This window comes from Toxorhynchites rutilus, chromosome 3 (genome assembly GCF_029784135.1).
Source record: "Toxorhynchites rutilus septentrionalis strain SRP chromosome 3, ASM2978413v1, whole genome shotgun sequence".
NCBI lineage: Eukaryota > Metazoa > Arthropoda > Insecta > Diptera > Culicidae > Toxorhynchites > Toxorhynchites rutilus.
This window is the reverse complement of record NC_073746.1, coordinates 161868127-161882058: the sequence shown is the minus strand read 5'-3', so window position 1 is coordinate 161882058 and position 13932 is coordinate 161868127. Positions and strand designations below refer to the sequence as shown.

General features: G+C 39.3%; 2 protein-coding genes across 3 annotated transcripts; one reads left to right on the top strand and one right to left on the bottom strand.

Moving 5' to 3' along the window:
• The first annotated feature begins 4091 nt into the window (after nt 1–4091).
• LOC129779304 (uncharacterized) lies at nt 4092–5129 on the top strand. Of its 2 annotated transcripts, none has more exons than XM_055786709.1 (4): nt 4092–4233; nt 4320–4651; nt 4713–4794; nt 4895–5129. In XM_055786709.1, exons 1-4 carry the CDS (start codon nt 4212–4214, stop codon nt 4996–4998), a joined length of 540 nt encoding a protein of 179 aa, XP_055642684.1. In that variant the 5' UTR covers nt 4092–4211; the 3' UTR covers nt 4999–5129. The 2 variants fall into 2 exon arrangements, with proteins under 2 accessions (XP_055642684.1, XP_055642683.1); XM_055786708.1 differs by having other exon boundaries at nt 4100–4260.
• LOC129779305 (peptidyl-prolyl cis-trans isomerase-like 3) lies at nt 5091–6032 on the bottom strand. Its single transcript, XM_055786711.1, has 3 exons — nt 5874–6032; nt 5464–5819; nt 5091–5404 (listed from the first exon to the last, which is right to left on the bottom strand). Exons 1-3 carry the CDS (start codon nt 5874–5876, stop codon nt 5278–5280), a joined length of 486 nt encoding a protein of 161 aa, XP_055642686.1. The 5' UTR covers nt 5877–6032; the 3' UTR covers nt 5091–5277.
• Nucleotides 6033–13932: the final 7900 nt, after the last annotated feature.

The following is a 13932-nucleotide window of genomic DNA, read 5'->3' as shown; positions in this document are numbered from 1 at the left end:
ACGTCTTTATCGTGTCGGGCTTGCTACTAACAATTTATGTAATTCTGGTCCAGGATGTCATTATATCGAGCATGTTGTTCGGTTTTGTAAAATGCAATTGATAATTTTGACTGGCTGCTGATTCAGAAGTGGTATACTCACGCATATCAGACTATAAGAGCTTGAGTAGTCGCGATCTCGAAATTATGTTCCCCATATATGTCTTCCTTAGAAACCCGCTTCACTTCCTAGAATGCACTTGCCTGTTCTCGTTTCCCTTTCCTATGCATAAGCAGAACTTAGCACCCAATCAGTTCATTACAGCAACTACACGAACTTCCCAAGAGACCCCTCATGGGCATAGGATACTAAACCCTTTCCCGTACAACTTCGAGTCTAACTCGTGCTGTACTTGCATAACATAGGGCGCTAGAACGCTCAGCAGAGTATTGAAATCACTTGATTTGTGACGTATTAAATAATACGGGTTAATATACATCACCTGGTTATAAAGTTATTGCAACCCTCTACAAACAATGTTCCGGACAACGTGGCAACGAAGGAGAAAATGCTATTTTTATCTATAATATCTATAATATATCATAGATTTATTTACTTTGGCTTATAGTTATGTAGATCTGAACTATATAGACTTGTGTTTAAAAATGATAAATGATGACTCCTTGTATTCTTCTGCATAATTGAATAAACAGAAGAAAAGGTAGTAATTTTTGTGTACATTTTTGAACAGAATGTGGTTCCGGATTCTATCACGTTATCTCATCTAACCCATTTAAAGGATACAAGTTCAAACAGGAAACGTTTTTTCAGGGCTTCTATTTGAGGTATCAAAAGAGAACAAAATTACAGATTTTGAACAATGAAAAAACTCAATTCAAATGCAATTACTACACACAAACGCAGTCCTATGTCAAAATCCCGTCCGTGCCTCTAGGCTCAGACCCATCAACTTTTTTGAACATATTACCAACTGTCCCACATCCCTACCAGCGGTAAGTATATTTTGCTCGATAACATAAGTAAACTTGGAGGTGTTCATATCTAGAGACTGAAGAGAAAAGCACTCATTGACCATTTTTAATGTTGCCATAAGGCAATACGAAGGTATAATAAGGATTTAATTCTAATAGGTTCATTTCCGGCAGAAAAATGTAGCCGATATTAGGCTTACGAATCATGGTTCTGCTTGACATATACGAAGGCGGTTCGATAAGTACTTAGCCTTATAGCACGACGGTGTCAGTATCGCAAGAGAGATTACCTATCGTATAGTACATTCTCGTAAACGGCTACTGTCAAAATTTCAGCAGAATCGGACTCGTAGTTTTGTTCATCCTCGATCATTTCCTCGCTGGTCAAATCTGGCTGTAAATAAAGATTTTGTTAACACTGTACACCCTCAGAAATATTTTTTCCTACCTTAATAACTTGCTGACGATATTTTCCGCTACATTCTCCATAAACCCCAGCTTCCCGGTCGGTGCTGATGGTGAAATACGCTTTCTCCTCTCTAGCAGTTATAACTTTAGAGGCGAATGAACTGCAAAGTTTAAAGCCTCTTAAAAACAAAGAAAGAAGAAGAAGTTATAATCAGCGATCGCGTGCTTGCTTTGGGGCTAGGCGTAAATTGAGAAGCGTATAGCGCTCGTAAGCGAACACGAGACTATCAACACGACTCATACATGCCACAAACGTAGCGTGGTAGAGCGCATATTGAGTCGCAGTTTGGTGTAAACAACGTGCCGCTGGCATACAATGTCTGATTCACACAGAGTTGTACGATACCATACAGTGTTAAACTCACGGCGTTATATGACTGTTCACCAACACAACCACCACAACCGGCATCAGCAGCACGAGAAACTGTGGCTCAGTCACAGCGTCGAGCGTCTCGTGTTTCACGAGCGCTCCACCATCGCACGTTATCTGGCCAACTTGCGCCGTTCCATCTGTTTTCATTAGTCACAAAGACAGGCGCTATATCGCGCCTGAGGCTAGGCGCAAATTGAGTCGCGTGTAGCGCGTGTAGCTTGACGCGACAAAGCGCCTGTTTATGTGTTCAACACGTTGAGCACCGACCGAAATAGGGGACCGACAATTAACTTTTTGTGTAACCCGTGTCGGTCCCAGGTAATGGGCTTTAATTTGATATGTCGATCATTTGAATCGGTCTAGTAGTTCAAAAGTTATTAATTTTTGAAAAAAGTCATTTTTGGCAAAAATGCAAAAAAATGTTTTTTTGGACCACCCTAAAATGGAAACGGTCACCCTTACAAAAAAAATAAAAAATACGGGTCTCATAATTTGCGATAAAGAACAAAACTACCACTTTTAACGAAAATCCGAGAACCACTATATCGGTTTGGTATGGAATGGCTGAGTGTATACAGTAACTGAAACCCCTAATCGTACCATGCAGATCTCTTTTCCTTACTTTTGGAAGTCGAAAACAAGCTTTCGGAACATTATATTTAGATAAAGTTATAGTGTCATATGAGAGTTAAAAGGTTTGCTATCTGTTTTCAGAATAATGGTTTTTATTTTGTATGTGCTAATGTATGAAAATTGACCTAAACTCATAATCGTACGCTGGTTGAATTCCCTACTCGGTTTCGAAGGCGTTGACCAATTTCCGAATTCCATCATTAGTATGATATTCCTTGCTTTTGCAACTATCTTTAGCTGTCTTTGGTCTTATCTATGAGGTTTTTGGTATATTCGGAAGGAATATTTATCAATTTTAGAAATTTAATGGTTTCTAAATTATCTACACAGATAACTTCCTCAGTTTTTTACTAGGATTGATGTCGGAAGATTGTGGAGGAATATCAATAACTTTTGAGTAATTCTCGTGTAACTTTTGAAAAGGTTCTAAGTAGCTAATGTAAACAAATCAAATGAATGGATGCAAATTATTAGTTCTCAATCATTGAATGCATTGAGAAAACGATCGTTCAAGTGTCTATCCTTTTCACCTTTTTTATCACCGATATAAAAAATGTCCAATGCACAGATTCTAAATTTTAAGCACTCGACTTTTACTATGGACACCACTTTCCTCTGACGCTCGATACGTCCGAAGTAACAAAGCAATCAAAACAACACGAAGTCGCACTTCGGTCATTTCGAGTTTTTGTTATTTTCGGGTGCTGATATCGTTTTTAGTTCAATGCCACAGTGATAGCAATAGTGATCTGCTTTTAGCACGAAATGCAAGTAGTTCGATCGTTGTTCAATAGCTATTTTCAAATTCACATTTTATTTGTCCAATGTACAAAGCGGTCAGTCAAAACGTCCAATGTAACATTTTTCGGTCGGAGGCTTCAATTTCAAACTAAAATCACATAACAACAGTTACGATTGGTTTTTCAGAGTTATTATTGACTGCTAGTGGTAAAAGTAGTGATAAAGATCGATTCCTTTTGAAACAATTCCCGGAACAATATTCTGATATTCCACTTCGTTTTCCTCGAGTTGATCTAAATGGTACATAGGACCTTATCAAAAGTTACGCGAGAATTGTAATGTAACCATGTGCGAACTTTATATGTCTTGAACTCTGGGTCATTGTCATGGCAAAACTTGTATCCTCGATTCCATTCCATTTTGTTGACACTTTTCTTCATATTTTCCTTCAGGATGTTCAAGTAAACATTCTGATCCAACACACCACTACACCAATACAATTGCTAAATATTCCTTCCGAATACACAAAAAAAACTCTAAGGCCAAAGACAGCTAAAGATAGTTGCAATAAACAAGGAATATCATACTAATGATGGAATTCGGAAACTGGCCAACGCCTTCGAAATCGAGTAGGGATTTCAACCAGCGTACGATTATGAGTTTAGGTCAATTTTCATACATTAGCGCACATACAAAATAAAAACCATTATTCTGAAAACAGATAGCAAACCTTTTAACTCTCATACGACACTATGACTTTATCTTAATAGAATGTTCCGAAAACTTATTTTCAATTTTGAAAAGAAGGGAAAAGAGATCTGCATGGTAGAGTACGATTACGAGTTTGAGTCACTGTAAGTAGAAAAACGTGACAACTTGATGCATTTCGTAACATCAACAAGCAATATACTGTCATTATTTTGTTTGTTTTCACTTTTGAATGATGTAAACATATCATCTGGATCCAAAACATTTTGCACTCGAATTCGTTTACAGAATAAAAACAAATAGTTCTCAGCTCGAAGATGGCATCGTCGGCATTAGAAGGTACGCATTATATGATAGAGGAAGCGGGTAAGTGACCTCAATATTAGATGGAATATGGTATGAAGGGTCGTTATCACGTCTTTCAGAGGGAATGCAATCTGACGATTCTGGAACGGACCACGTATTGAAGCCAGGAGTTCCACTGCGAGAGCAGGATCGTTTTCTACCGATAGCCAATATTACTAAAATCATGAAAAAAGGTATTCCATCGAACGGAAAAATCGCCAAAGATGCACGGGAATGTGTTCAGGAGTGCGTTTCGGAATTCATCTCTTTCATTACTTCCGAAGCCAGTGAAAGATGCCACATGGAGAAGCGGAAAACAATAAATGGGGAAGATATACTTTGTGCAATGTACACGCTAGGATTCGATAATTATGTCGAGCCCCTGAAAATGTACCTTACTAAATACCGAGATGTAAGTTGTAAGATTCCTTTCTGTCGATTAATGAAGATAATATTCCATTGCCCGATCGCAGAGTATCAAAGCAGAACGGTCTAGCCCTGAACAGACTCCGGAGCATCAACAACAATATGAAGTAATCAATCAGGACTTTAGTTGTGAGTTATAATTAATGCTATAGAGCAAAATTCTCCAAAGCTCTCCAAGAATACCCATGTCTGGAATGTATTTTTTGTTCATAACGTTTCTCAATTATAGCTGTTCAACCTTCCAATACAAGCGCGAATGTTTCTGCCAATGTCATATATCAGGATTCTGATGGAACTTATTACCTGAAAAACGATCCTTTTCAGCAAATGTAGGAAAGCATTTGCCATAGAACCGATATTATTTCGCTATGTACAAACCCCTTGCTGCGTGAATGGAACATATTTATGATTTATTGAACAGTATAACCCGAGCGATGCATTCGAATAGATTTGATGGATGCTGATTTTGTTTATTTTAATATTCTGAAATAATTGTCCGAAATACTATATTCTAATCTTATCATACTAATTAATGAAGGTTATATCACCATGTACTGTTTTTGCAAACTGATCTAGGCTCCATAAAAATAAGAAGATCGAATTTTAATCATATTATCCCGCAAGCGGATTCATGTGTATTGTAACGCTATTGATTCGTTTCTCCACCACTGGCCGATATGTTTTCGGATTGACGGTCAACTTTTCCAATTCATCCAGAGCTTCGAAACCATCTATGACTCTGTAAAAAAAAAGAGAGCATCTCATTTAAGTGCATCAAACGTTTATCGGAATACGAACTTTCCAAACAGTGTATACTTCAAATCGAGTGCCGGCTGTGCAGCATATGTTATAAAAAACTGGCTCGCATTTGTATTCGGTCCACTGTTAGCCATGGAAACCATTCCTCGTTCGTTGTGTTTCAATCCTTCCTTGAACTCGTCCTCGAATTTACGACTCCATATCGATTGTCCTCCTTTACCTGTGCCAGCGGGATCTCCAGTCTGCACAATAAAGCCCTTAATATTCCTGTGGAAGATGCACCCATTATAATAATCGCTCGCACATAATGCTAGAAAGTTTTCGCAAGTTTTCGGGCATTCTTCGCAGAACAATTCCAACTTGATGTCGCCCACATCAGTGTGCAAAGTAACGGACTGAAATAAAAAAAACATGTGAAGAGCAAGTAGTTAAATCGTTTTTAAGCCTACCATATTGTTAGTTTCTGAATCCACGAAATAGTCTTGTGCACTGTTGAAACTAATGATGTGAATTCTGGTAACACTTTTTGTTACTTCGTAAACAAAACAGTTTGCACGGTTGTGAAACAAAATGTTTTCATCATGGTTGATCTGCAGTCCCGCATCAACGTAAATAGACAGTGATTAGGTATGCCAGAAGGGTACTCGCGTAAGTGTTAGTCTAGGTAGTGCGGACCAAGGCGCCTCTATATATACCAGGTGAAACAATCATATGAAATGCACTTTCAGCCATATTGGAATTGCTGTCGGTATTGTTTACAAACGACATCAGATCGCTGCCGGCGGCTGTCTACAAACTGCTACGACTTACTCGAACGATGCCTACTATGTTCCGCTTTCGCGAATTTTATGAAAAAGAAGGGGTGATTTTGTAGATTTTCATTCTCATTTCCACTATTCTCGCATGTGAAAATGCAAAAATAGCGTATCCTAGCAATAACAAAACAAACAACCCCCGCTCCACAAACCGTAACACCCTTCTTATTGAAGTGATGATGTTGCTTCACCTGTTATACATTGATATAAGCGCCTTGGTGCGGACTGAATCAAAACGGCTGTCAAAAAAGATCCAATTGAAATGTCAAAAGAGATCCAACGATCAGGAGTGTTATTTTTCTTATGATAATTGTACCATTCTTCTTCTTGAATGGCGTTAACGTTCCCTGTGGAACTTTTGCCGTCTCAACGTATTCATTAACTAGCGTCGTTCATTAATACTTGGTTGAGATTTCTATGCCGAATAACACGCCTTGAATGTACTCTAAAGTGGCAAGCTCTAGAATACGCGTGACCGCAGTGCAAGCCGGAAGAATTTTCTTTGACGAAAAATCCCCCAACCAGAACGGGAATCGAACCCGAACACCCGGCATGATAGTGTGGGACGCTAACCACTCGGCCACGGGTGCACATAATTGTACCATTGGCATACGCAAAATCATACCGTTAGGTAGGCCATGATTTGTAGCCATGGTACGACAGTAACAAAATGAAAAAAGTTATAGTTTAGTTCCAACCACCAAACAGAGAAGTCGAAATAAATCAAGCTCTTAACATTAAAAATTAATTTCATTCTTTGGAAGAACTTAACAATTTTGCGACGAGGAGAAGTTCTTGCCATTTTCCGGAAGCAACGTCAAGGTTGTTCCTGTTCCTATTCAAGTTCAAATTCCGTTCCGCTTCTGAAGCCTTCAAACCGTCACGAATTCAAGAATGGCCGACGCAGATTTGAAGCAAGCGATTCTCCGGCTGACTGATCTCATCGCAAACCAGCAGCAGCAGATTGCAGCTCTCCAGCAGGGTAACGCCAATCAAGTTGGAAGCGAGAAGATCATCGAGTCACTCTCAACGGGAATCGACGAGTTTCAGTACGATCCAGACGGCGGCATCTTCTTCGATTCGTGGTATGCTCGATACGAGGACGTGTTCAAGGAGGACGGAAAGCATTTGGATGACAAAGCAAAGGTCAGGCTACTTCTGCGGAAAATCGGCACGCAATTCCACGAACGCTACGTGAACAGTGTTTTGCCGAGTCATCCGCGGGATTTTTCATTCGAAGACACCGTCAAGAAGCTGAAGAAACTTTTTGGATGCCAAAAGTCACTCTTCAACGCACGCTACCAGTGTCTTCAATACGTGAAAAATGAAGTCGACGATTTTTCGTCTTACTCAGCATCGGTGAACAAGCACTGCGAAGCGTTCCAGATCGGAAAGCTATCCAGCGACCAATTCAAGACGCTCAGGTTCGTATGCGGTCTCCAGTCACCACGCGATTCGGATATCCGGACCAGGCTGATCGGGAAGTTGGAAGCTGAAGAAAACGCGCCGCCCGCCGACGGTGCCAACCTCAAGCTTGAAAACCTGGTTGAGGAGTGCAACCGCATCATCAACCTTAAGCAAGACACGCAAATGATCGAGAAAGGTTGTACGGACAAGTCTAAAGTCAACGCAATCTCTCGTCATCGTACTTCAAACGGAAAGGAGAAGAAGTCATCAAAAACACCTTGCTGGTTCTGTGGGGATCTTCATTATGTCAAGGAGTGCCCCTACCAGACACACACATGTTCAAAGTGTAAACGAAAGGGCCACAAGGAAGGGTACTGCTCCTCATCCGAGAAGAAGCCGACAAAGCAGATCGATAAACCCAAACCTAAGGACATCGTCAAGTCTAAAGGTATTGCGGTTAAGCGAGTTGATCTGAAAGCAAAGTCGGTTCCGTTCAGTTCATTAGTCAACTCAATCCAACAAAACTCAAACGCAACAATGCAGAAGCTGCAAGCAAAGTTCCCTGAAGTGTTCCAACCAACCCTCGGATGCTGCACCAAAGCTAAGGTAATGCTCTACCCGAAGCCAGATGCACGACCTGTGTACTGCCCCAAGCGACCGGTTGCCTACGCTGCCCTTCCGAAGGTTGATGCTGAGCTGCAGAGACTTCAAGACAACGGCATCATCTCGCCAGTCCAGTTTTCTGATTGGGCTGCACCTATCGTCGTGGTTCGTAAATCTGATGTCTCCGTTCGCATTTGTGGTGACTATTCCACAGGTCTCAACAATGCACTAGAATCAGATCGCCATCCACTGCCTCATCCGGACGATATGTTCGGTGAACTCGCCGGTTACCGTTTCTTCTCCTGTATCGATTTTTCGGATGCCTATCTCCAGGTCGAAGTTGAAGAAGCTTCCCGGAAACTGCTAACGATAAACACACACAAAGGTCTGTTCCTGTACAACCGATTGCCACCCGGAGTCAAATCCGCACCAGGTGCATTCCAGAGGATCATCGACAGTATGCTAGCTGGAATTCCTGGAGTGAAACCGTACCTGGATGACATTCTAATTGCTGGAAAGACCCAAGAAGAGCACGATCGTAGTCTGAATGATGTGCTCCAACGTATTCGTGAGTGTGGATTCTATCTGCGCATCGAGAAGTGCCGTTTTGCACTTCCGCAGATCAAGTTTCTGGGTCACATCCTCGACAAGGATGGTCTCCGCCCGGATCCAACCAAAACAAGAGCAATCTTTGAGATGTCAGCACCAACGAATCTGTCGCAACTGCGTTCATACCTGGGTGCGATTAACTACTATGGACGGTTCGTTGGACAGATGAAGGAACTCCGAGCGCCGCTGGACTGTCTACTGAAGAAACTTGTCGAAGGGGAGAAGGCAGTAATGTTCCAGGATCTGCAGACGTTTCTATCGGTTTACCGGTCAACACCAAACAGAAGAATAGATGGTAAGACGCCAGCTCATCTATTTCTAGGTCGACCGCTACGAACGACACTGGATCTGCTGAAGCCGTGTCCTCCAAGTCCAACGCTGGTCAACGAAAAGCAAAATTCCCAGTTCAACAGACGACATTGTGCGATGAAACGAACCTTTGATGCTGAAGAAATGGTCTTTGCCCAGGTTCATTATCGTAACACAACAGAATGGGTTCCAGGTCAAATCATCGAGCGCAAGGGTAACGTAAACTACACCATGTTGCTCGAGAACGGACGACTCATTCGAGCACACACAAACCAAATTCGACAACGATATGGAAGCGATGCCGATGCTGATTCTACACCTCAAAATCAACTTCCTTTGGCACTGCTGATCGATGAATTCAATTTTCAAGATATGAAACCTCCGGATCCAGTAGTTCCTCCAATAGAAGATGAGCAACCGATTCCTGATGATGAGCCGATGCCTGTCGATGATGAACAAGAAGTTGTTGAAGACGACGTTAACGACGATGAATCTGATGTTCCTATTGAAGACTCTCCACAACCCGTCAGGCCAGAAGGAAGACTTCGTAGGTTCCCAGCATGGCTTGCACCGTACGATATTTTCTAAAAAAGGAAGATGTACCATTGGCATACGCAAAATCATGATTTGTAGCCATGGTACGACAGTAACAAAATGAAAAAAGTTATAGTTTAGTTCCAACCCCCAAACAGAGAAGTCGGAATAAATCAAGCTCTTAACATTAAAAAAATTAGTGGGTTATATCTATGATATAACCGCAAGGTTCACGTGGAACTACCTTAGCTTAGCAATCATTCGTTTGTATTGATTAAATTCTGATTGAATGAAACAGTTTCCAAATTCAATTGAGTTCAATATATTTGCTCTGTGAGTGAAAAAAATGAACAAATGCCGTGTAAAGTCAATTCATTTATTGTGATTGATTGTTCTTCGTTACAAGTAAATTTAATGACGGACCTTTTACGTTTGGTATGATGACTAGAACAAAATATATGTACGGAAGAATTATCAAACGTTTGATGAACCAGCCTAAGGCTGAAAATCTTTCCAATAAAGACAAAAAAAAAATTATCAAACGATTATTTTATTTTACATTTCCCTCTGAAGTTTACATCCCAAAAGTGTACATACTTCTCGAATCTCGAATTTGCTTGAAACTGGGAAGTTCATTCGCTTCTAGTGTCTGCACGATTTTCCCAGGTTCCTAAGTTTAGAAGATCATGTTAGGACAGACATATTCCACTCTGCACAAAGGCAAGCGAGGACAAAAGTACTCGCAGTTTGCATTTATTTGCAGAGCCGATTTCCCCAGAAACCTCGGTTTTGAAGTCTGTGTTAGGGAAACACATTTCAATCGGAACAAAAATACCCCCGATTTGTATGAATTTGCAATGCCGATTTCCCCTAGGCTGCTTGGTTTTGATGGCTGTGTTAGGGAAACCGTAAATCGGGCCAATCAAAACGATGCAGTTAGGGCGTTTAGATAACGCCTAATATTTTGCAGTTATTCAATTGTTTATCTAATGAAAAACAACATTTTGTTAGTTGCGATAGATGCGTAGAAATATTCCCTATCAAGTGATGCAAACATCTCTGCTATCCAGTACGAAATGTTCGAGCTATAAGCATTCGAAATCTTTCATTTTTTCTTGCATGTTCTGTGTTTAGGTTTTCATTTTACCCTCCATATATTCCGGTTAGACGTAGTCCCACGTCAAAAATTAATTTCATTCTTTGGAAGAACTTAACAATAATCAACACTATAAAAGAGGTATTGTTGTCAGGGGCAAAAATAATTCAAACAATAAAATGAACGAACTACATTTTTCCGTCAATTGTTTAATTAACCATTGCATCTCTGAAAGAGCATCTCAGCCTTTCACTGAGTTACGCCTTTTTAATGTCCCCTCTCTTTGACATAACGTTTTTCCGATCGAAATAAAAACAAACGAAGTCAGAGTCACGTAAATGTTTACTCCTGCGATTTGAAAATATTCGATAAAAAGTGGAAGGAAGAGATGCCAGATGATTTTTAAAAAAAAGTCTGTAAAAGTGTGCAGATCTATAGAAATGTCTTTTAACGTTAATTTTCACATATTCATTAATACTTTGTACATCGTGTGCACGTAAGATTGTATTTTGTATATATATACAGCCATTCCATGCCAAACCAATATAGTGGTTCTCAGATCTTCGTCAAAAGTGGTAATATTGTTCTTTATCGCAAAACATTAGACTCGTATTCTAATCTAAAAAAACAAAAACATAGCGCCCTCTAGTCCAAAGTCATAAAAAAAATAAAAAATGACTACGATCAATAATTACTAAAATATAATTATTTTTTTCGCAAGTTAAATATTTTTTAATAAAAGGCTTAGTCATTAGTTTCAATTCTATATGTCGATCATCTAAATCGATTCAGTGATTCAAAAGTTATTAATTTTCATTTGTCATTTTTGGGAAAAAGTGGAAAAAATTGATTTTTCGGACCACTTAATAACTTATGTGTTGTAAGTGTGTTTAAATGTTTCAACGATCTACACATACATACATACACATACATACGCGTTTTTTATAAAAATCAGTATTTCTTCTTTGATATATTGGACATCCACCAAGGCTTGCGGTCTTGTCGTTGATGAAATTTATAAGAAAATACAGTGTATATTTTCCATCCGCCATGCAAGGCTATACAAGTTTTAGATCCCCACTTGGCCATGAACCATGTCTGTGGTAACAATATCGTACAGTAACCCATATTTCGTCATAAGCAGACCCGAAAGCGAATGTAAATTGTTGAGAATAGAATGAAAATTTTTATTCGATTTTGTTTTAATACTTAGAAGACATAGTCCTGACCCTAGCTTAACTATTTCTCAATAAATCTCCTTGCATTTCAGCAAAACAATCTTATCTAGAACAAAAAATTATTATCAGAGACAATTTTCGTTCAAGATTTTTCGTTACCTGCAGAGAATGCAATTTTTCATTAATTGTGAATAACCGTATCCTCTCTTTCGTCTGCAATGATGTCAGGGCAAAAGTACTTATGTGTATGAATTCCAAACTTCATACACACGAGATGGGCCAACTAGAAAGACTGCCGGGCCGCAGGTTGAGTATCGCTGGTCTAACGTCATGTGTATTGATATAAACTAAATATAATAACTTTTCTGTATTAAAACTATGGAAAAATGTCATATGGTGAGTCAAATATCTTTGATGTGATGAATAGAGCCCTTTTATTTTTCAAAAACCTGTGAAATATTGTTATATCCAAAAAGTCTACAACAAAAATAAAAAGTGTTTTACAGATATGTCTGTAAATTTACAAACATATTTGTAAATCTGGCATCTCTGGTGGTCTAAAAATTTTTTTGCAAGAAATTGCTTGAAAACATGCATGAATTTGCTTGAAAATGAAGTGGATTGAGTCCGCACCACTTAGGTGTTAGTAAATAACGTGCAAAATTGTTGTGATCTGCATGAATTTTTTTATGATTCGTAAATTAATAGAAGAGGGATGGATATTTACTTCTAAAAATCTCAAATTTGATGTAAACATATATGTTTTACATAATTTTATGTATTATATAAACATATAATGTATGGTTCATGGCTGTATGGTAGCGATATGAAGAATAGAAGGTGGGAAGATTCACGAGTTTTGGTTGTGTTAAACTTTGATTGTATTAGTAGCCAGGAAGATAGGAAGTTCACATACCAGTCAGTTACTCAAATGGTACCAAATTGAATGTGTCAACGAATAACGCTGAAGGAGGATATACAGAAACTAATTACATATTTCCAAACAATATTTTTCGCATTATAAAAAAAAAACAGAACATGTCACGAACTTTAATTTTGACGTAGAATTACGTCTTTCGGGAACATATTGGGGTACAAATTGAAAATTGAAAATCGAGCACATCGTGAAAATTGTCCAATTTCAAATGCTTATTACTTAGGGGGTCTCCGTAGCCACATTGGTTGCGCGTTCGATTAGTAAGCGATCGATCGTGAGTTCAAAACTCAGGGCCCTCATTGACCATCTTTGTGTTGTTACAGAATAGCTACGTCCACGCAACAATCATCAGCGATGGAGATCGATCCACGGTCGAAATAAGATCGATTCATCCATACAACTGCTCTGCTCTGCAAGACACATCGGGCTGCTGTTCTATAAATAACTCAACAATGATCAATCCAACTGTCTCCGCTGTCCGGTCTAACTGGATAATGGAAGAACAGAACGAAAACTCTTACGCCTATATGGCAACTGTGTAAATGTGTACCATATGCAATGGTATAGAAGGGAATACTCTAACGCCGAAAACATGGCAACTGTGTAATGTGCTAATTATAGATATGATAAACATGTGACATGTACACGATTGAAATTCGGCTCTGTTACAGCCAAGATGCTAATGAGCCTGAAATAAACAAAAGGGATAAAAAAAATGCTTATTACTCAGTCATTTCATGATGGATTGATGAAATTGTTGCGTCAATGGATTTCGGCACTCCATAACATTTTTTTTTATATTGAAGAAAATAATATATGTCTTGAAACTAACTATCGAACAATTGAAAAATCTCAACCCCTATCCTAACGGAAATACCCACTTCTAATTGGTCGAAATTGACGACACATGCGGCGGGTCCCTAACAGAGACATCTAAACCAAGCTGCCTGGGGGAATTCGGCATTGCGAATACATAAAAGTAGGAGGAGCTTTTGCTCCCACCGAAATGTGTTCCCTAAC